The following is a 24,523-nucleotide window of genomic DNA, read 5'->3' as shown; positions in this document are numbered from 1 at the left end:
CAATGAATCAAAAATTTAAAAACATTAAAGCAAGTCTTCATTATGAGAGATCATTTTCAATATGGCAAAATTAAAAAGTTCTGCATATCTTACCCAGAGAAATATATCATTTTCTATAGTTTCTAGCTTTGCTTCATGTAACTGTTGCAGTATTAGTTGGAAAAATTTTCTGTCAAAGTGGAACTATAAGATATTAAAACAACGGTCCAACCCCCACTTAAATGTTTGCGTTAGATCAATATGAACACAAATACTGGCCTGCCATTATGGTTACAGAGACTAATGAATTTATTTTCAGAGGTCAAGATCTAAACTTAGGCTCCATCTTAGTAAAGAACATAAACTTTGCCACTAATAGTTCAATTTGTGTGTTTTCCCTCTTTCTTTTTTTCCCCCTAAAACAAACAAAGGCAAAACAAAGAAAGGAGAAGAGAATCTCTGTTAGTGAAACCTAAGACCCTAGACTGGTTGTTACTAGATCAAGGAATAGACTGCAGCCACAACAAGAACACTAGAGGAAGCATTAGGCATTTTAACTCCTAGGCCTCAGCAAGAGAGGGGGAGATTAGTGTTTTAAGAGAATTTAGGTTAGTTGGAGTAAATGGAAATGAAAGTAATTGTTTCTTATGGTACATAAGCAACTTCTTTCCATGATAAACCGGTGCTGTTAAAGGAATATCTTAACTGCTAGGAAGTATAGGAGATAAATAAGCATTCAAATATTAAAAGCTCTCCTATCTTGAAAATGGTGTCTTTAAACTGTTCAAAGGCCCTCAAAAGTGCTTTTCTACAGGAGAGTAGAGAAGTTCATTCTTTGCCCTGGTTAATTGCCTGGGCAGGAGCTGATGCTACACCTTGTTTCCATCCACTGACAGGCAGACAGCTGACAAAGTGATTCCTGTGAGTCAGAGGGGAAGGGCAGGACTTAAGCCATCTGACTGCTAAGATTTGGTGGAAAACTGAGGAGACTTGAATTTCTTCAGAAAGGCACATCATTCAAGAAGAGAGAGCAGAGAAAGATGGAAGAGAATGATTGCTAGGCAAATTTTACTGATACCTACAAAGAAATTAGAATTATTTTTCTTTTATTCTTGGTTACATTATAGAAAATATTTGGTGTTATTTACAATTAAACAGTCCCCATTATTAGGCTTAACATTGGCAACATAAAGAAAGTAATCACAAATTCTCAGAGGCAATGACATAAACAGTCCCTTCTTTCTTCTCTTTCCATGTTGATTTCTGAAAGAGTCCTTTACAAGCATTGATTCAGCTTCTTTATCTTCCATTCATTCCTCAACTCTCTGCAATGTGCCCCATTACCCCACTTTCTCTAAAAGTCCCCTCTCTAAAATCTGCTTTGGGTCTACTAACATTGATTCTATCTCCATCATCTTCTCCCGGCCACCCCACTTCATTTCACCCTATTCCTCAGCGATAATGAACTTGTTTAGGTCCCTAATATGCCATGTTCTTTATTTCCTCCCAGAATTTATATAAACACTTGCCTTTATCAGCACACCCTTCCCAGTCTACCTCATCCTACTTGAATGGCTAACTACGAGCATGTAGTCCAATTGGATATCCTAGTCCAACCAGTCACACATAACAAATGACTAAAAAATTTTGAAAGAGATTAAGTGCACCGTCCAATTCACAGCTACTTCATGATCAAACAAAGGCACAGACTTCAATTCACCCACTCAAGTGCACATTATCCCACCAGTGACCCTACCTTACCTACTTCTCTTCCCAGGAAAGGAGTAGAAAACAGAGTTAAAACACAAATCAACCACCATTATAGAACATTATGGAGTAGGACTTAAAAAATTCTGTACACTGACTCACAAGTGTTTGAAACTTTAGCTTTTCTAAATGGAAGTGTTGGCAGTGATATCTTCCTCACATTTTCTAAATTTCAATCTGAGAAACATGAAATTGGGAATGCTAAGGGGATTTTGTGGTTTCTCTCTCTCATACACACAAACACATACGCACATGTAAGATAAAGGAAGAAAGGATAAATTTCTAAAATTCATAATTTCTAGATAGGTGGTTTAATTAAAATGACAGAACTCAAATCAGAATCTGTCAAATGCCAAAATGCTAGAGTAGGTAATAATGGAAAGGAATGAAATTTTCTCTTTTAAAGTATTTTATAAAAGTTAGGACTTTAATCAATTTTTTGAGATGTATAAGATACTATCCCACCTAAAGGCAGTGTATGGGTTAGAATGTTACAGGAACTTCTTGTAGGCCTGAAAATTTGTCAGCTTTCAACAATTAAAATAATTTTTAAATAGACATGGAATTTGATATGATTTCCTGGTTTACACCCTATAAAATGGCCCAATTAAAATAAACAGTTTGTTGGCTTCAGCCCCAAAGACATGAAGTGAGGGCCAAAGAAAATATAAACTGTAAAAAAAAAAAAAAAAAATAGCAAGAGCAGTGAATACATCAGAGATTCTTGGGAGATTCTGACTTACGACAAACATTAGGATTTTAGCCTACGTGAGTAGAAGAGAGTTGCAAATGGCTGGAAGGAATGAGGCAACAATGCTAAAGAAATAATTTTCAGCTGAGGTGATGTTTCTAGCTAGTTGATATAGCAGAAAGAGATGGCCGTACATTGCCCTTGGGCTAATGGTAAGGCAAAGACAAGTTGCTATTTCAGTGGGCTCATTTCTCCATGAAAATGCCCCTGGGTGTTTTCAAGCAAATCATGAAGATTAATGAAAAGTTTAAAATCATTGTTTTTTAAAGTTTCTAATAAAGAAATAGTAAAACAAACAAACAAACACTTTAACTTTAGGAAATCTGTTTTACCTAGTCTGGAACTAGGGTTAAGTAACAAGAAAACAGCAATAACCATGATATATTTTTAAAACCTTTTTCTTCTTTGAAGTGGCATTTATTTATCTTTCTAGTCCCTAAAACTTCCAGGGTGTATAAGGTCTCAAAGTTGAGAAAAAATAAGGAATGAAACTTGAAACTGCTAAAACAGAAAAGGAGAAGAAAGGAGCACCACGTTTGGAATATCGTCTCAAAGAGCTTTGGTCCTCTCCTTTTTAAAACCGTACAGCAAGGAAGTAGACTTTTGGAAACTACTAGCTGTTTTAAGTTAAATTTCCTGCTACTACCTCCACCCCCGACCCCCACAGCAAAACACCCCTTGAAATAAAACCAGGAAGAAAAATCTGAACAATTTCAAAGAGGAATCAGTCACTGTTCTTATTTAGAGTGGGGTAAGTACCATATTTACCAAAGAGCCAATCAAATTTTGGGGTATTGGGAGATTTGCCACAGAAAAAGAAGCCTAACTGGGAATATGATTCTTCATGTAGTGGGTCCTTTGTACTCCCCATCATTAAAATGCCTCCCAAACGAGGTAACATTTGCTACCAGAAAAACTATTTTCTCTATTGGCCAATCTCTGGAAGCCAATGGCAGCATTTGACAGTGATGTATAACAAGGTTAGAGCAGCATGATCCATCTCCATTTGCTTGACAAGGATGGCATCTTAGGCCATGGTGAGGAAGAGCAGGTTGCCTGCCTTCACTGCTCAGGTTGGCAGCACCTACTATCAAATGACTGGGTGTCTGGCAATGGACTCAGAGAGACAATAACTGCCTTATCTCCTGGAATTCAAGGAACTTTAGCCCATAAACCAAAATAACCCTGAGTGGGCACTACTCACTGATCCATGTCTGAGAAAAGCTGTTCTAGAGTCCATCATCCATAGTCAAAGAGAAGTGACATAGCCATTTTAAAAGGCAGGAAAGCCTTCTTTTGGGGTTTCCCGTAGCCCAAGAAAGGCACATCATACCAGCATAGCACCCAGCATGACAAACCTTGTAGGTGTGGGAAGACAATAGCAAACAAAGCAAGGCTTTGTACTGCCTCTCTTTTTGACAGGAAGAAGATATTTGCAGTTTGTGCTCTTCCCACATCATTTCAGATGTGAGAATCCAAGCTCAACATGCTTTTAAAAAGAACTGATAAGGGTCTGGTAAGTGGGAGAGAGACAAAGCCCTACAATCCAAAAGATTCTAGAGAAGTCTTTTGCAAAGGTTGATTGAGAGCTGTGTGCCTGACAAAGTACCAAACTATGGCCTCTGTTTTCATCCTACAAATTCAGAGTTTTAAATCTGATTTCATATATAGAATATCTACAGTGTTCCAAGTCTTGCAGAGAAAAGAAGGAATGAAGAGAAGGAATGAATTGTTGATCACAGTGTGTGTGTGTGCATGTGTGTGCACACGCACGTGTGTGTGTGTTTGTTTGCGTGTGTGTGTGTGTGTACAATTACCAACTTGATGACTTTCCTTTGGAAACCTGCAAGTTTCATGGCAAATACTGTATCAAAATGAGAATTAGACTAAAGTCAGGGAGCCTGATTCCTCTAGTCCTATTTTTCTTTCTCAATATTGCTTTGGCTATTTGGGGTTGTTTGTGTTTCCATACAAATTCTAAAATATTTTGTTCTAGTTCTATAAAGAATGTCACTGATTACTTGACAGGGATAGCACTGAAAATCTGTAGATTGCTTTGGGTAGTACAGTCATTTTGACAATATTGACTCTTCCAATCCAAGAGCATGATCTATCTTTCCATCTATTTGTGTCATCTTTGATTTCTTTCATCAGTGTCTTAGAGTTTTCAGAGTACAGGTCTTTTGCCTTTTTATTTAGGTTTATTCCTAGGTATCTTTATATGATGGTAAATAGGATTCTTTCCCTAATTTCTCCTTCTGATCTTTTGCTGTTAGTCCTACAAAGCTACAGTACTCAAAAGAGTATGGTACTGGCACAAAAACGAAAATATAGATCAATGGAACAGGATAGAGAGCAGAAGTAAACCCAAGCACCTATGGTCAACTAATCTATATAACAAAGGAGGCAGGAACAAAGAGTGGAGGAAATAATAAGTGCTCCTAGGAAAACTGGACAGCTACATGTAAAAGAAGGAAATCAGAACATTTTCTAAAACCATATACAAAAATAAACTCTAAATGGATTAAGGATGTAAACATAAGGCCAGATACTATAAAGCTCCTAGAGGAAAACATAGGTAGAACAGAATGCTCTTTGACATAAATCATAGCAGTATCTTGTTTGATACACCTCCTAAAGCAATGAAAATAAAAATAAGAGTAAACCAACGGGATCTAATTAAACTTGAAAGGAAATCATTAAAAGAAAAGAAAAAAAAAAAAGAAAGGACAACCCACAGAATGGGAGAAAAATTTTTGCAAATGAAGCAACCAACAAGGGATTAATCTCCAAGATGTACAAACATCTCATGGAACTTTACATCAGGAAAAAAAAAAAATCAAAAAATGGGCAGAAGGCAGTTTCCATTGTGGCTCAGCAGTAATGAACCTGACTAGTATTACTGAAGATGCAGTTTCGATCTCTGGCCTCGCTCAGTGGCTTAAGGATCCAGCAGTGACATGAGCTATGGTATAAGCTTGGATCTCATGTGGCTGTGGCTGTGGCATAGCCCACAGCTATAGCTATGATTCAACCACTAGCCTGGGATGTCCCTAAAAAGACCAAAAAAAAAAAAAAAAAAAAAAGCAGAAGATCTAAATAGACATTTCTCTAAAGAAGAGAGACAGATAGCCAAAAAATACATGAAAAGATGCTCAACATCACTAATTTTTAGAGAAATGCAAGTCAAAACCATAATGAGATATCGCTTCACACCAGTCAGAATGGCCATCATCACAAAGTCTATAAACAACAAATGTTGAAGAGGGTGTGGAGAGAAGGGAACCCTCCTACACTGTTGGTGGGGATGTAAAATGGTGCAGTAAGGAGGATATTAAGGAGATTCCTCAAAAAAAGAAAAACAGAACTACCATAAGATCCATCAATCCCGCTCCTGGTCATCTATCTAGAGAAAACCATAATTCGAAAAGATACATGCACCCCAATGTTCAATGCAGCACTATTTACAATATTCAAGATGTGGAAGCAATGTAAATGTCCATCAACAGAGCAATGGATAAAGAAGATGTGGTACATATTTATGTATCTATAATGGAATATTACTTTGCCACCAAAAGGAATGAAATAATGCCATTTGCAGCTACATGGATGGACTTAGAGATTATCATACTAAGAGAAGTAAGTCAGAAAGAGAAAGACAAATATCATATGATAGTATTATATGTGAAGTTTAATAAAAATGATACAAAAGAACTTATTTATAAAACAGAAACAAACTCACAGATTTCAAAACCAATCTCATGGTTACCATAGGGGAAACTGTTGGTGGGAGGGAGGATTTGGGAGGGTGAGAATAACATATACCCACTAGAGTATAAAATAGATGATTAAGAACTTAATGTTTAGCACAGGAAAATCCACTCAATAGGTTGTAATAACCCATATGGGAAAAAAGAATCGATATGTTCATATGCATAACTGATTTATTTCACTGTACACCTGAAACTAAAACAACACTGTAAGTCAACTATACTCAAATAAATTTTTTTAAAAAATGAGAATTAGAAACAAGAATACTGAACAAAACTGAGAAAAGGGAAAAACAAATGATAAAATGAACAGAGAAGTATGTACTCTAACAATGTCTGGTTACCCAATTCCTTATACATTTCTAGTAGAGAATAAAAGCATTTTTGTAAAGAAGAAGCATAAAATATTTCTCTGATTCCATTAACCAGTCAATCAACCAAGAGACAAAATTCATTAGCCCTGGAGCTTGTCTCATAGAATAAGTTATTGTCTCCATCACATTAAAGCAATAACAACTAATTATCTCTAGATTTTTACATGTGCAGAACACTGCAAATTATAGGAAGCAAGTTTATTTTTTTGCATACAAACTCAAAGACTATCATCAATCTTTTTATTTTAATGTTTCTCAGATGGGAGAGGGCGGAAAGGGAAAGCTTGTTTTAAAATTGTAATTCAGAAAGATGAGGCTGAGGATAGAAGTTAAGGGATCTAAAATTAATGATACTGAAACACACAAAATGCCCTTCAGTCACCTTCCTACAAGAAATCTACATCTTCAGGCATTACATATCCTCAAACAAAGGAGGCATCTGCTATTTTGATCTAACCTAGGGAGATAAGGTTTAAAATTTTAATGGGCTCAAACTTTCTACATGTGTCTCCCTTTAAACTTTTCATTCTTAAGACAGTTCTCTTCATAAGACTTAAAGAGATAATAATTAAGATAAGACATAATTTTAAAAGTCTCTTTTGGGGGAGTTCTCATCATGGCTCAGTGGTTAACAAATCTAAGAACCATGAGGTTGCAGGTTCGATCCCTGGACTTGCTCAGTAGGTTAAGGATCTGGCGCTGCTGTGAGTTGTGGTGTAAGTCGCAGATGCAGCTTGGATCTGGCATTGCTGTGGCTCTGGCGTAGGCCAGTGGCTACAGCTCCGATTAGACCCCTAGCCTGGGAACCTCCACATGCCATGGGAGCGGCCCCAGAAAAGGCAAAATTAAAAAATTTTTTTAAAAAGCATCTTTTGGATAAAATATAGAATATATACTTTAATAGAAAAGAAGTAAATTCAAAACTTGCCACAAGAATCCCACAGTATGAGATGGTACTACTTGCCATAATGATTTAACATTTCTAACATTAAAGTTAATCTCATAGAAAGCCAGCTTCTCCTTAAATCTCTTTGTCATTTTAATACTATCTCAGTACTAAGGTCCTGGTAACTAAGTTTCCAAAAGAAAATATATTCATATTCTTTAGAGTCTTCTGACATTCAGGACTGCTTAATTAACACATTTCATCATGGCAACTCTGATTTTACCCACAACCACACTGACATTTTTACAAGCTACTACAGTGCTCCAGATCTTGAATATACAAGTTTCTTTCTAAACTAGTATTATCCAAAAGTAAATAGCATAAAGCTATGGGACAATCTTGTCTTAACGAATTATATACAAGGTTTCTTTGAGAAAAAAAAAATTACTGACTGTATTCCAAAGGTCATTGAATTTACAAGAGCCTCTGATGGCAATCACTCAAAACCTGCTTTTTGCTTTCATATACTCTAAGACCCCTGATGACCATGTATGTTATCCTATATAACTATAATGAAAACTATAATAAGCATACTTAATATTGATTAGTACTTACAAATATGTATGTATGTACTAGGCTCTGTAAAGCATTTCATATACATTACCTCATTTAATTCTTATAACAACTCTCCATAGACAAAAAATATCCATACAGTCTTTCCTCCCATAATAAATCCTAGTACCTTGGAACTAAATAGAAACCCAGAAATCATCTAGTCTAATGTTCTAACAAATGAGAAGCCTAAGATCCAAAAAGGCTTAATGAATTCCCAAGACCATAATATAGCAAGTTAATGGCAAAACTGAGGTTATAATACAAATTTCCTTCCAGCTTAGGACTCTTTCTGATGATAATAATGTCACTCACAATGAGGATGGCCACTAACAGTTACTGGACATTTGTTATGTGTTAATTACTCAATTATCTCAACAAGTCTGTGAGATAGTATAAACTGCATTACACCAATGACCCATGCCACAGCTGTGGCAATGCCAGGTCCTTATCCCATTGAGCCACCAGGGAGCTCCCTCTATCCCTTACTGAATCTTGTCCTGTGACTAAGATCTAAACACAACATGGCCTCAAGGGTGATATTCAAAATAAGAGCAGGGAAGAAAAGAATTATATTCAGATGGAAATGTAAGAGTTCTTCTAAGGAATCTTAGGGGGAAAAGCTGTGTGAATAGCATTTTGCACTATTTAAGGAAGACTAAACACAATTCTTTTTTTTTTTTTTTTTTTTTGCTATTTCTTGGGCCGCTCCTGCGGCATATGGAGGTTCCCAGGCTAGGGGTCGAATCGGAGCTGTAGCCACTGGCCTACGCCAGAGCCACAGCAACGCGGGATCCGAGCCTCGTCTGCAACCTACACCACAGCTCACGGCAACGCCGGATCGTTAACCCACTGACCAAGGGCAGGGACCGAACCTGCAACCTCATGGTTCCTAGTCAGATTCGTTAACCACTGCGCCGCGACGGTAACTCCTAAACACAATTCTGAATGACAAATTAATTACTGTATAGCATCCCGGCAAGGAGGCCTGATTTAATGTAAGAGCTAGCAGTCACTTTAAGAGTTTGCTTGGTTGGCCGATGTAGTTTGGGCTTAGTATGGGCTTATTTATTAAGGACCAAAACTTGCTTTGCAAAATGTAAACTTCAGAGGCTGCAAGAGCAAAATGATAGTGAGACCTGTCACATATGCTTCCCTTACACTTCTCACCAAGGTCCTGAGGACTCACTTGTCTTCTGCCTCCCTCACATCAGGAAGAGATCGGTAAAGGAATGCCTTAAGTTCTAAGACAGACTCTGTGGGGAGTGACTAAGGGTAGATAGTTAACTATATGGAAGTAGAAGGGCAAGGATAGCTGGGCTTTAGTAATGGAGAAGGTCAAAATAAGTGAGTACAGATACCCCAAATGGCAGGCATTTGGGCCTGGTACGTAGGGTTCTGAGAGATCACTTCATAAAGATTCTTCAGTTCAGAAGCCCCAGCAGCAAAATCATGAGCAAGCCTCTTAAGGTGTGCCTGATTAAGACTTGCTAAAACATCTCATTTTGAGTCAGAGGACAGTCTGCTATACCACAAGGGAACCTGCAGCCATTTATTTTAGTGCATATATACAAAGAGATGGAAATATTCAAACTTTTCAGTAACTGGTGGATCCTGACTTTGGGCTAAAACTAATTCTCCAGGGATGCGGAAAGCCATCTCATCTTTAGTTAGAGTGGGATGCATGGAGTTAGGTGACAAAGGGTTTTCTGGGATTATTTCATATCACAGTAGGTTTACTGAGATCAGGAATTAGCTCTGAAGTTGTTTCATTAAATCCTGAGTTAAGGCAGATTCTCCACATTGGTTTTCTGACCTGTGAAGAAAGTGAAGGCTAGTATGGTAAGAAGGGTGAAATGGAAGGCTTTGGAGCCCTTGTTCCTTTCCAAAATAGTAAGGCAAGCTCAGATTAATTCAACCATTAAAGAACTAAGAATTGGGCAAGATGCATTCTATTGCCTTTCTCTACTGGGATACCCAGTGTGTTCTGCGCAGAAAGGCTGATGGGCCCTGGGAAGAGATGGATTTCACTAAATTTATTTATTTATTATTTTATTTTATTCGCTTTTTAGGGCCATACTTGGAGCATATGAAAGTTCCCAGGCTAGGGGTTGAATCGGAGCTGCAGCTGCCAGTCTATGCCACAGCCATAGCAATGCAGGATCCAAGCTGTGTCTACAACCTACACCACAGCTCACGGCAATGCTGATCCTTAACCCACTGAGTGAGCCCAGGGATTGAACCTGCATCCTCATGGATACTAGTTGGGTTTGTAATCTGCTAAACCACACAGAAACTAGTGGATTACACTAAATTTAAAAAGATGCGATTGTTGTTGCTTTTCCTTGCAACAAAATGTCCTCTGGATTTGTCTGTCTTATATTTTTAGGATTGCAATCTTTTGAATAATTTAGGAACCTGAGCAGATAACTAAAAACAGAAAATATTTAACATACAATACAAACTATATAACCATGGCAGTGGGAAAGAAATAAGACAAAAGCAAATGAAAGCACGTGGATAAAAAAATAACTGAAATAAATAAAATTCCTATGTCTGTATATAAATGATTTTATGTATATTATCTCGTTTGACTTTAGAACAACACTGAGAGACAAAAACAGCAGGGATGAGCATTTTGAGTTTACTGGTGGACTCAGGACAGTTAGATGAATTGATTCATCCACTCCAATGGCTTAAATTATGACGCGTAAATATGCTGAAGCTCCCAAATCATCTCTACCATGAATTTCTGCAACAGCCTTATAACTGATCTCTGAGGCTCCTGATAAATTGCAGAGTTCTGTCTAAAGCCACAAATCTGATCAAGTCACGCTCCTATTTAAAAATCAATGGTTTCCCATTTTTGTCTCTAGCCTCTAGCATGGCACTTTGCACAGAGTAGGGGCACATATATATGCCACATATATATGCTGAATGAATCAACAGATTACTGAATGAGTGCTATTAACAAGTAATTGAGCTGGAATATGAACCTAGACCTCCTTATTTTTAAGAGACACAAAATAAAAATTATTTGGAATTATTAGGAAATTCCAAACCCAGTCAGACTGAATATCTTAGTACATGAATGAGATACAGTAGTTTGATCAAGAAGATAAGGATTAGGTCATAAAGATCTACTAGTATTTAAAATCTGGCCTCTCTGCCAGGATCTAGTATTTTAATATTTAAAACCAAATATAAGATATATGAACATATGGGGATAGGTGAAATATGTACAAAGCACAAACACTCAAGAGGTCAATGTCAGTTTTTAAGGGGGAAGGAATAATTTCTTCATATCTCCCGAATTCCTAATCATCTTCACCTTAAAGGTGCTAGCTTGTCAGTAAGAATCACCTAACAACAACGCTCTTACTAGATAGTGGCATCCAAAGCAGTAGTTATCACCTCTAGTAAACATTGGCGCTGATTTCTTGCAAAAGCATAAAATGAGAATCAGGAAATCATCAGTTCTGGATGACACCCTTCAGAACAACCACAGGAGTTCGACAGACAACTACCAAGAAGCAAAACTTAATTTCTTACACCAAATAACCTGGCGTCTCCAAAACTGAGTCACAAACTACAGACAAAGGTTTGAGTAGCCTGCAGAAGACCTTCTGAGAGTTGCTGGATATTTAATAACTGCTGCTGCTAATGATAACCACAGGAGAAGCTGCTTCTTATGGCATATTTAATGTTTTGCCACTCATGAAATAAACCCTTTCATACATTATCTCATTTAATTCTGGCCCCATCCCTATAATATTAGGTACTATTATTATTACTGTTTGAAAAATGGTGCCGTGGGAGGTTAAATACACATGGTCCCACTGAAAAGAAGTAGTGAGTTGAATCCATTTGGTTGAGCTGACTCTTAAAATCTGTGTTCTTAATGACTATATTAAATGAGCTGAATATCTCAGGCTTGTGATAATGCATTTAATCCCCCTATGTATTTGGGATCTAAGAAAGTAGAGCCCAGGCCTCAAAGTCAGACACTCAAGAACCATTCACATTCTACCTTGTCCAAAGTTTTATTTCTTTCAGGTCCTATACAGTTCTTTCAAGGACTCACAGACAATAGCAAAAATACCTCACGCACACACCACTGGGAGAAAGATGTAAGTGTTAATTATCTTGTCATTTGGGGCTGCTTTTATACGCCTCTGTATAGTTATGTGAATCTTATGTATCATTTCTTTAAGATTTTTTATAGACCACTGAGCATCTAAAGAAAAAAATGAGGGGGATGGTATAGCAAAAGACACAGAATAGAATTCTTTCTTTTAAATTAAAATAAATGTCCATGGAAAGTTTTTGACAGACAAATTAATGCCAATCAGAAATGAAACATTAACTTCTAAATCAATGAACCCTGGTGGCTCTACAATACAGGGAGAAAAATTTTCAGTGGTAATGTGATTATCAGAGGCACTGTCATACCTTACAAATGTTAGGATCAAGCTGATCCTAAGTTTGAAAGCCTATTACAAATATCAAATGGCTTTTCAGATAAGACACTGGCTCTCTGGAACCCCTTTTGCATAGTTAATAATCTAAAATGCTTCCACCTTTTCATTAAATGATCTCTTTACCTCTTAGTCTGAACTGAAAGCTGCCTCTCTGCTCAGGATACCAATTTGCCTAAGGGTCTCAAAAGCAGAAGCTGCTCATTCTTCTACACAAAATGTCCTTCAGAATCAGGCTATACAATGGGTATTTTCCTTATTCATCAGTGCTTCTCTCAGACCATTACTCCTCCACGTCAATATTTTAGCTTATTATACTCCATCGCTCTTTACTTTTTAGCTCTACAAAAAAGAAGTCACGAGTCATTCTCAATCATTCACCAGACTCTGCTGTTCAACCAATAATGGTTGGTTGCCAACCTCAAAGCATTTTTCTCCCTTTTATTTATATCAGAATGAGGTTCTACCATTCCCCAAAACTTAGAAAGGGATGACTTCATATTCAACATCAAGAATCGATCTTGATTGGTTTAGCCAACCATTATGTGTCATTCTCCAGGGAAATAACTGGTTAAGGCAGGGTCATGGAAGATTATTTTGGCTAACTAGATGCAAGGAATCTAGTGGATGGCATCTAGAAACTATTCTGTGACTGCTGGATGTTATGTCTGGATGTAATCCCTGAAACTGTACTTATTTTTGAATGGTGAGATTATGTTATTTTCCTTTTGTACTTTTCTTTTTTCCCTAGAGATTTCCACAAAGAGCAAGTATTAATTCCATAAAACCTTGAAAAGATATTAATTCCACTACTGGTCATGATGGAATAATAGGAAGAAGACTTATCTTCCCATTGCCCCCCCCCCAAAAAAAAAGCTTGGAAAACTGGCAAAGCATCTGAAAGAATGGCTTTAGATGTTAGACAATAATCAGTGCAGGACTGTAATCTCTGAAAGAAAGAAAACAATTCAGGTGAACATGCTTAGCAGCAGTTTCCAGGCTGTGATGTATAACAAGGCAAAGGGAGGGAACCCAAACAAAGCACGGCAGCCTGAGTTGAAAAGACAGAGACTGCAATCCAGAATGCCAAAGCAACTTGAACTTGCAGGGCCAATTACCAGATGGAGGGAATTGCAAAAGAGAATTCTTAGGAAAACTATAAAAGGGTCCCATTTAATATTTGGCTGGATACTAATCTGTGTGTGTATAAGTCAAAACTACCCAAGGCTGAGGAAAAAAAATCACCAGAATAATTTGCGGAGTGATTGTGGAGCTGGATATCCTCTGGGTTTCCACCAGTCAGAGTTGAAGGATCTTCAGATCCCTGGTACATGGGATAGAATCCTTCAGACAGTGTTGCTTTAGATTTGGGATTAAATACGACCTAAACAAAACACTGCTCTGGACCCAATATAAATGTAAAAGCAAGCCTTGAAAGGATCCAACCAAGTAACATAAATCCAGGTCAGGACAAAACCTAGCACTATTTAAAGGAACACAACAAAATACAGCACCAACAACATAAAATTTAAAATATCACATATCAGAGCCTCTTCATGTGCTCTCGCCACATGAACTGGTTTTAGGCTTCCACACAGGATGAAGACTTCAGGAGCTAACTAAGGAGATGGAGGCTGCTTTCACTGCCTTTTCTGATCCGGCCACAGAAGTCACAAAGGTGACTTCTCCCACACGCTCTTACTTATGATCAAGTCACAAGCTTGACCAGATAAGGGCAAGGTAAGGGAAGTTAGATATCAATGCTTTTTTTTTAATTAAAAAATTTTGAATGTGTACACAACACTGTGGATTTCCTTCTAATAGATATTGATTCTTAATAAGGTAGTATCGAGATTCTAGAAAAAGATGTGGGAAAAGAGTGTGGTAAACATCTCTGAATAATGTAATCCGCACTGTGGAGCTGAGCTGACATCTAGTATCATTTCCTTTCAACTTGAAAAATTACCTTTAAATGTGTTTGTGGTGCAGACCTTCTGATGCGAAATTTTCTCAACTTCTGTTTATTTGAAAATGTCTTATTTTACCTTTCTTTTCAAAGGATATTTTTCACAGCGGAGTTCAGTTTGATAAGCATTTTTTTTTCCATTTTCATATTTTCAGATCTTCTTCTCCTGCCTTGTTTCTTCTACTTGCAGTTTCTGATAAGAAGTTTACAGTAATTCTTATCATTGCTTTTTATTATGTAATGGGTACTTTCTTCTGCCTTTAAGATTTTTTTCTTTTACTATTTTTATTTTTAGCAATCTGACCACAATTTGCCTTGGTGTGGCTATGTGCTTATTTTGCTAAAGATTTGTTGATCTTTTTGAATCAGTGGGCTAATATTTTTTATTAAACCTTGAAAAATTTTGTTATCAAATGCAAGTCTGTGTGCCTTATGCACACTAGGGCCAAACAATACTGAAATGTCAGAGTTTGGAGCAAAGAAAGGTTTATTGCAGGGTCATGGTAGGAGACAGGTGGCTCATGCCTTAAAAAGCCTGAACTCCCTGAAGACCTTCAGCAAGAAACTTTTAAAGGCATGGTGAGGGAGGGACCTGGTCAGTTGTTGCAAACTTCTTGGTGTTGGATCTTTCGCTCTTGTAGCTGTCCAGGTATATCAGGTCACAGTTAGGTCACACTGTTTCTATTATTCTGTGTTCAGGCCAGGTCATGGTTAAGCATCCTATACATTTCAAGCTATAGGCAACATTCATTTACAAAAGGTGCAGAACCAGCATGACTAAGCATGGGCAACAGAGCACAAAGGTTAACGTAAAAGAAACGGATCTAATATGGAGTCAGATTTGTTCTTCCCTATGACAATTTCAGCTACAGTCATGCATTATATCCACCTTTCCTTTAAGATAATGAATATATTAATATTCAGTTTTCTAAAGGCCCTGTCCACTATTTTCAACATTTGTGTAATCAGTGGGTCTATTTCTATTGCTTATTTTTTCTTCTGCTATGGGTCCTACTTTCCTACTTCTTTGTATGTCAGATTTTAGCCTTTTGATGTGAAATTGTGGATGGTATGTGGTTGAAAATCTGAAAACTTTTTAATGTTCCTCTTCCTTCAAAGATTGTTGAGTGTTTTGGAAGACAACTTTTTTTTTTTTAATCAGAAGATTACCTTTATCTTGTCAAGTCTTGTTATTACCCCTTATACAACAGAGCTTGAATAACATTTTTTTTTTTTTTTTAAACAGCTACACCTGAAGCATATGGAAGTTCCTAGGCCAGGGGTTTAATCAGAGCTGCAGCTGAGGCATATACCACAGCCATGGCAACAAGGGATCCTTAATCCACTGAGCAAGGCCAGGGATTGAACCCAAGTCCTCATGGATGCTAGTCAGATTTGTTTCTGCTGAGCCATGTTGGAAACTCCTTAAGCAGATTTCTAAAGCTACTTCTTCTTTTTTTTTTTTTTTTTTTTGTCTTTTTGTCTTTTTGCCTTTTCTAGGGCTGTACCCACAGCATATGGAGGTTCCCAGGCTAGGGATCCAAGCAGAGCTGTAGCCACCAGCATACGCCAGAGCCACAGCAACTCAGGATCCAAGCCGTGTCTGCAACCTACACCACAGGTCACCACAACGCCAGATCCTCAACCCACTGAGTGAGGTCAGGGATCAACCCCGCAACCTCATGGTTCCTAGTCGGATTCGTTGACCACTGAGCCATGACAGGAACTCCTAAAACTACTTCTATAAACAATTCTCTGCTCTCTGATACCTTGGCCCCACAAACCTCAGCTGCTTCAACAGTACTATATGCTAATCTCTGGGGTTTTTTCCCTGCACAAAACTTTGCATTTTATTTGAGCTCTACTTTCCCGCACTGTGTGTGGATAGTGCCCCCAGACAGAAAACAAGAGTAAATGTCAAGTCTACCTGATGTATTTCCTCTGAAGGATCACACCTTGTGCTGCTGGCTGTCTAATGAACAGAAAAAGTTGCTTCACACAGTTTATCCAGTTTTATAGCTGTTTATAGCAGGAGGGTGACTTTGATACCTGTTACTCCGTGAGAGCTAGAACTGGACATCTTAATTATTTAATTAATTAAAAACAGTATAGCCAAGAAAACCTTCATTTCCAGCATCAGAAGTTAACCAAGGGAAACCAATAAGCAGTAAAAAATGAAAAGGTAGGGCAGAAGAGTTAGCAGACTCACGAAATTCCCCACTATTCTAATTTTCTTAGAATCCAAAAAAAGTTTCCAGGAGACATATGTTCATTTTCATTTCTCACTGACAGCACAATAAACACAACACTCATTCCTTCCTTCTTCCCTGTTAAGCAAAGGCTGATTTTGTGTTCAACTGCAAGTAGATGAGGAGTTTCCTTTGTGACCCAGTGGTTAACGCACCCAACCAGGATCCACGAGGATGTGGGTTCGATCTCTGGCCTCACTCAGTGACCCAGGGATCCAGCATTGCCGTGAGCTGTGGTGTAGGTCGCAGATGTGACTCAGATCCTGTATTAGTATGGCTGTGGCAGAGGCAGGCAGCTGTAGCTCCAAACTACCCCCAGCCTGGAAACTTGAACTTCCATATGCCTCAGGTGCGGACCTCAAAAGCAAAAAAAAAAAAAAAAAAAAAAAAGCAGATTGATGATAAATCAACTATGTCAATAATGATGCTCCTCTTTCACTTTGCCAGATACTCAATCTCCCAACCTCCCTTAGAGCTGGAAGTGACCGTACAACTATATTCTGACCAATGGCACATACAGGGAAGTTTGTTAGGGGTCTCCTGAAAAGATTTTAATTTTTTTTAATAAAAAGAATAGGTGATGTTGACATCTTTTCCCTGCACTGAATGTGAACCCTTTGTGACTATAATATACACAAAGAGGAAAAGTCTACACTCTTAAGTATGACAGAGGAGAGGGAACAAAAGAGCCTAAGTCCTTGATGACATTACTGAGAAAATAAATTAATATAGCAATTCACTGCCTCTGAGAAAAATAAAACCTGTTTTAATCACTCTTTGGTTTTCTGTTTCTACCTCTCAGAGAAAGCATTTCTGACTGATAAATGCACACCCCATTTGTTCTTTAGATCTAAGAAGCATCTGCTGATAAGATGAAAAAATAGTTTTAAAATATAACATAAAAAGGAGATGGTGGAGAACTGCCTTCTTTTGAAGACTTTGGACTAATTAGGTTTTCTCTGGTGTATATTAAATGCATGTCTGCCTTATAACCCCCTCTAGATTACAAACTGCCGTGTGCCCAGGGATCCTCTCTGTTCTGCATATGGACCTATGGCACTTTTGGGTTACTTGAATTAACTTGTTGATAGACTCTATTTCTAGATGTCCTACAAATTATTGCTATCATCTAGGTATTCTCTGACTCCATTAGGACCAAAATCCCAGCGACCAAACATGTTTTTTTCCCCGCAGAATTGAGTATGTAGATAAAACAAACAAGTGAAGAGATGGTTTACTGTCTTACGTTCACATTCTCTGACATCCAAGTTGAACTGCTGCAATGCTCCCAAGGTGAGTTGCCTTACTTCAGCTTCCAGCAAAAGTTGCATCAAAGACGTGGCTAAATGCTTGCAAGCTGACATACATGCTGTCTGGGCTACCTTCCCCTGAAATGCAAGAATATAAATCATAATGGTGATGAATTAAAATGAAATTCCAACAAAAATTAAAATCATTTAATTTTCAGTTAAGAGTTTCTTTAAGGTTTTCTGCATCATGATAAGCCTTGCATTCAAATATTTTGGAATTAACAGCACTTGATGGCAGTCATCTTAACTATTTGCTCCATTATCATCACACATGTCACTATAATGCTCAGTAAAAATTCATAAAGCCCAGCTATTTATTCATGAAGCACTTTTTCCCTAAAACAACAATAAACAACATTTGAAATTTTAATAAACTGAGAAGTAATTTTTCCAGAGAATACATTTCAGAAAGTTCCTTCTAAAACTACCATAATATCTTTTAAAAAATGTAAATAACAATTCCTAACTTATCTAGAAACCAGTCCTTACTACTACCAGTATGATTTAACATATATAAAATGAAAATAACCTTTTAAAAAGATTTTCTGAAAAAAACAATTAAACGGATAAAAAATAAACAATAAAAATAAACATTGAGGTTTATGAACACAAACTCCAAGCTAATTTTTAAAATACTGATATTAAAATTAATATTTTACTATCTTCTTTAAAATATTTAAATACTTAATATCTATCTCGGTCCTAGGTCTAAGGTATACACTTATAATGGAAGATATATCCATTTTTCCCAAATATATATCCATTCTATTTGTTATTTACTATCTATTCTGACAAACAGGATGTTTTAAAAAGTCTGAGTTCTCAAATTAGTTAGTGGATCCTTCTGTCTGGAAATTACGAGATATTTCAGTCATACAGAAAGGTAGTTAGATTTACGTGATGAACACTAAATCCACTAAGTATTACAAATATAGTTTAAGACCCTTGTATGACCTCCTTAAGTCATTTCTTACCTCTCCCCAGAGGTGACCATTTCTTGTGTTAAGTATACCATGTGCATTATAAAAATACTATATGACAAGTATATAATGAGAAACAATATATTGTATTATTTTATGTACTTGAAACTTTCTATAATATTATATAGTATATCCTGCTACAAATTGCTTTTTTGGTTCAATGCTATGAATATAAATTTTTTAAATGAAATACATGTGGTTGTAGTTTATTCCTTTAATTACTCCACAGCATTCCATTTAGTATATCACAATGTATTTGTTGGAGTTTTAGGTTGTTTCTTTTTTTCCTTCCTTCTCCTTCTCCCCCCCTTCTTCTTTTTGTTAGTATAAACAGAATAGCTTATGGAGTACTGCAGGTCTCCATGAAAATGCCAGATTCTGACTATAGTATTTTTTTTTACATATTTTTCATATATTTTACTGGGCCAAGTCCTTCCACAAAAGTAGTATACTTTAAATGGAAAAAAATATAACAAATAATATTATAACGAATTTTAAAATTTGCATGTCTTTTTATAATACTTTGGATAATTCTTTAAGATTATTTCTCAAATCTACTAATATGAAGGGTATCAATATATTGCATTCATAATGCATATATGTATATATGAAGAGGAACACAGATAGAAGCCAGATTTCCAAATATCTAATTATAAACTGCTTTGCCTACGGTATATTCTGATTTACAAAGTCCCTAGATACTTCTAAGGGCACCACTTAATTGCATATTCACCAGCACCGAGTACTATTATAAATTTTTCTCCTAATTAAACCAGAGATATTTTTTGATTTTATGTCTTTGATTACTTTGTGAGATTGAGTATCTTTTACATTTTTATTTGACTAACATATCACTTTATAGAATAAAAATAATAGAATAATAAACAATGATGTATTATATTACACATTCTAAAAATATTCCTTGTCTATATGATTCTGTTTGTATGTTCGGATGACCCCCATTCTGTGGTTGATTTGAGACAACAAATGGAAATACTTAAGTTTGGGAATACTGTAGAGACCAAGTGGGAACAAACCAATGGAAGCATAAAGAATCCTAAGGAGAAAAGTCACATAAAAGAAATCTACATTAAATGGCATGCTTTCAACTAAACCCCCTGTAAACCTGTAAGAGGTACCACCAAGGAGCCACTGAGTTCAACATAACTGTCAGACTGTGCCCGCATGTGACCAATCAGAGGGGGCAGATCAAAGTTGAGAGAAGCCCTACGGCTTTTCAACAGTGAAAGTGGGAGGGCAGTGAAAGAATGAAGACTAAAGCAGAGGTCCAGAGACAACAATGCAGATCAGAAGGCAGAGAAAAGGCAAAGAAACTGCTGACTCTTGGACACTACTATATGTCCAAGATGTGATATACTTAAGGCAGTCAACATCTTATGTTATTTCACTTAATTCTCACAACCACCCCCTCAAAAGTTGGCATTAGTCCTTTCTTTTACTTATTTATTTATTTATTTATTTTATTTTATTTTTTAAGGCTGTACCTGCAGCATATGGAGGTTTCCAGGCTAGGGGTCGAATCAGAGCTGCAGCTGCCAGCCTACACCAGAGCCACAGCAACGCTGGATCCTAGCCGTGTCTGCAACTTACACCACAGATGACGGCAATGCTGAATCCTTGACTCACTGAGTGAGGCCAAGGGATCGTACCTGCATCCTTATAGATTCTAGGCAGATTCGTTTCTGCAGAGCTGTGACGGGAACTCCTTATTCCTTTCTTTTAGATGAATAAACTAAGGTTCTCCATGATGTTAAGAAATTTAGACAAACTTATACGGCAATTTGGTACTTCTACCCAATCCTAAATCTGTGTCTTTCCAGTAAATCACCACCTAAAAAGCAATATTAAGTATTACACTGTCTTATACCAGAACAAGTTGGGCAAAAACAGGTCCAGATAATAACATAGTTAACAGGTTATCCAAGACATAAAAACTAGACCCAAACAGGTAAGACAGTAGTGGTTCAGGAGCCAACTCTTCAAATACTGAGTATCTGCTGGGGCATGTTTTTTAACTTGTGGTCCAACATAATCACCTAGGCCAAGATACACACTTAAAGGTGCCAACAAATTAAACATGGAGTTGTAAAAATCAAAGAATTATAAGCCCAATTAAGCTTGAGGCTGAAAAGATAGCATTTGAATGGCTTGTTTCAGTGCCCAAACAGATTTTCCAAGGAGAAGCAAAGCTGGCCCGGTAAAGTGAAAATAAGATAGCTCACAGTCAGGAAGTCCCAAGTTTGAATTTTTACCTCTACCACTCATTAGCTATGTAATTGGGCATAAGTTAGTTGACACTTCAGACTCATTAATCACCTCAAAATATTAGTTTATTAACTTTAATATTAACATGAAACACAGACTTGGTTTTCAAGTCTCTATCAATATTTATCAATCAATACAGCCAAATGCACTTATGCATGATCATGTTTCACTACCCTAGCCTACTGAGTTACTGAAGTGCCCTCCAATCACCTTCCACTCTACTTCCTCAAGCTAATTCTGTATTTCCAACAAAGTGATAATCACAAAGATGTGTGTTTTCATTGTTCAATATTTTTCTAATGCTAAAAAGCATTTTGGGGCTTTGCTAATTCACAGCCCACTATCCATTCTCTTTCTCATTTCTGGTTTCCATAACTGCCACAGTAACCAGAGGTTCTCTAAGAAAGGATAAACACAGACTCAGGCAATAGTAATCAACACACCAAGCAATAAAAATTGATGATTTTTCCTTGAAAAGTACATGATTTACAAGGAAAGAAACTACAGCATTTTTATTTTTGTATATCTAAATAAAGCACAGTTCTGGAGTTCCCATCGTGGCTCAGTGGAAATGAATCCGACTAGAATCCACAAGGACGCAGGGTCAATCCCTGGCCCCACTCAGTTAAGGTTAAGGATCTGGCGTTGCCATGAGCTGTGGTGTAGGTGGCAGACGCGGCTTCAATCCAGCGTTGCTATGACTGTGGTATAAGCCAGTGGCTGTGGCTCCAATTCGACCCCTAGCCTGGGAACCTCCAAATGCCGCAGGTGTGACCCTAAAAATAAATAAATAAATGAATGAATAAATAAGCACTGTTCAAGACTATAAAGTAGGTACACGCTGCCTCCTACCTCTATGTCTTGGGGGTGTCTAATTCTCTTCTACAAAAAGGGAGAAGTCATCCATGGTTTCTTACCCAAAGACAAAATTAAACACAATGAAGACAAATGTGTAGGAATCTTACAAATTCCTTCAAAGAAACAGAGGAAGCACAGTATCCATTACTTTCAATTACTACACAATTCAAATACACAGTCCTAAATGCGACCTCATAGTGCTAAACACGAGTAAAGAGCTTAGAGAAAACATCATCACCACCATCTTCGAAATCACCACTATCTCCACCACCATCACCAGAGCAGCTGCTTCCATTTACTAAGCACAGACTACATGCCAATGTTTTGAAAATATTTTCTCACATAGTTTTCATAAGAACCCCATGAGGTATTTAACCACTGATTTATAGATAAGAACAAAGAGCTTAAGCCATTTGAATATACCCTATAAGTCATGGACCTAGATGTGAATCCAGCCTGTCAGACTCCAAAGGCTCTTAACAATCATTTGATTCTGCCTTCCAGAGTAAAGGGCCTTGTGGTAGTTGCTACATCTTTCTGCTGCTTTGTGACTCTGAGTGAGGGAATGAAGAGGACAAGAAGATAAAAATCACACAAATCTAAAAGGTCAGGATACTGAGTGAGTTTTTTTCTCCTCCCTTCTCCATCTAAGGAAGCATCAAAAGAACACTGAATTCACAGCAGATGTTTAGAACTGACTCCAGCCATAGTTAACACACTGGGATGAGATCGGAGTTCCAGATCATCGAGAATCTTAACTAAATGACTTCAAGTGGTCAAAGCCAAATTTCTCTTCCTCTGCATAATCTTAACAAGATTCAAAGTAAGGAACATGTAAAAGAGAGCCAGGAACTATTCTCTGAAGGAAAAAATGTCTTTTCACATCAACGTTCTCCTGTCATTCCTGAGGAACATTCCCTTGCTAACATTTTGCTGTGTGAAAGATTATCTTTTTCTAGTGATTTAATGAATTCTTTCACAGTGAAATATAGAGAAAAGTTCAGACACAGAAACCGATCTAGCAAGGCAAGAAAAATTACTCAGAGAAAAGTCAAGCCACCCTATAAATTGCTTGTTCTCTCTGTATACCTGTCCCTCTGATTCCTAAATTGTCTATCCTGACCACCACTGTAGACATTTCCTTCATTATGGATCCTTGTCTTACTTCTGCCTGCCCCTTCTTTCACTTGAACAAGGAAGCTCTCTCATTCCTTCTTCCTCAAATTCCCACAGCCAAGGATGAGGCCATTTCATTCCCAGAGCACTAAGCCTCCTATTTACTTAGAATGGACATTCAATGAGCCATTCAGAAGACAGACTTCTGGATCTTCCCATATATTCCTATTATCTGGGACCTATGCCTGGTACTTTGGTCCCCATGTGCTGCAGAAACCATATGTCAAAGTCTTACTTTATCTTTATACCTAAACTACCTGAAAAATCACACATCTCCATATAGATTTTCCCACAACTGTATCCATGTCTTCGGAAGGATTATACTCCTATTTGAAGAACATTCTTAAATTCAATTAGAGAATCTACATAAATATCCACTCATTAAGAGATTCACAAATTCTCATTTTATACAAACAAAAAACAAACAAACAAACAAACAAACAAATGGTTCCTAATAGCCAAAGAAAATGAAGCTCAAGAATGATAGCTAAAATACCCTGGGCCTGATATGTGGTATTATCTGATGGCCTTAGTAGAACCTACAATGAGATGGTAGACCTCTAGTAAATCAAAAACAAGAAAAACATGAAAAAGGAAAACAATCCCTACTTAATTTGTTATGAAAAAAAAAAAAAGAAGTTCAAAGGAAAAAGATACCCTAGATACCCTTTATTAGATTAGGTGAGACCAGATAAATCTGCTGATAGGCTTTTTTTGTTTTTGTTTTTTGAAAGGGTGCTCAATTAAATGCTTCCTCTGCATCTATTGAGATGATCACACAAACACACATATACAAACACAGTGAATACACTTATTTCTAATACAGAAATTGAATTGGTATTTTAAAACTTTCCCATGAAGAAACTCCAATCCCTGATTATTTACCTAGTAAATGCTATCAAATATTTATGGAAGAAATTAAACCAATTCTAAACAAAATCCTTCACAAAACAGATGGGGGAGAAAGTATTTCTAAACTTATTTTATGAAATCAACATTACCCCGATAGCAAAATCAAAGGCAGAGACCAAACAAGAACAGAAAACTATGACCAGTATCTCTCATAAACACACACAAAACT

General features: G+C 37.1%; 1 protein-coding gene across 1 annotated transcript in view; it reads right to left on the bottom strand.

Moving 5' to 3' along the window:
- EXOC6B (exocyst complex component 6B) overlaps positions 1 to 24,523 on the bottom strand; it is a 607,547-nt gene that overhangs the window by 161,210 nt on the left and 421,814 nt on the right. Inside the window, 1 exon segment of the mRNA XM_013996035.2 lies at positions 18,079 to 18,220. Within this exon segment, the coding sequence (XP_013851489.2) occupies positions 18,079 to 18,220 (142 nt within the window).

The sequence above is a fragment of the Sus scrofa genome, chromosome 3 (assembly GCF_000003025.6).
Source record: "Sus scrofa isolate TJ Tabasco breed Duroc chromosome 3, Sscrofa11.1, whole genome shotgun sequence".
Taxonomy (NCBI): Eukaryota; Metazoa; Chordata; class Mammalia; order Artiodactyla; family Suidae; genus Sus; species Sus scrofa.
Note: the sequence above shows the minus strand (reverse complement) of the source record. Positions and strands in the feature narration are given on the sequence as shown.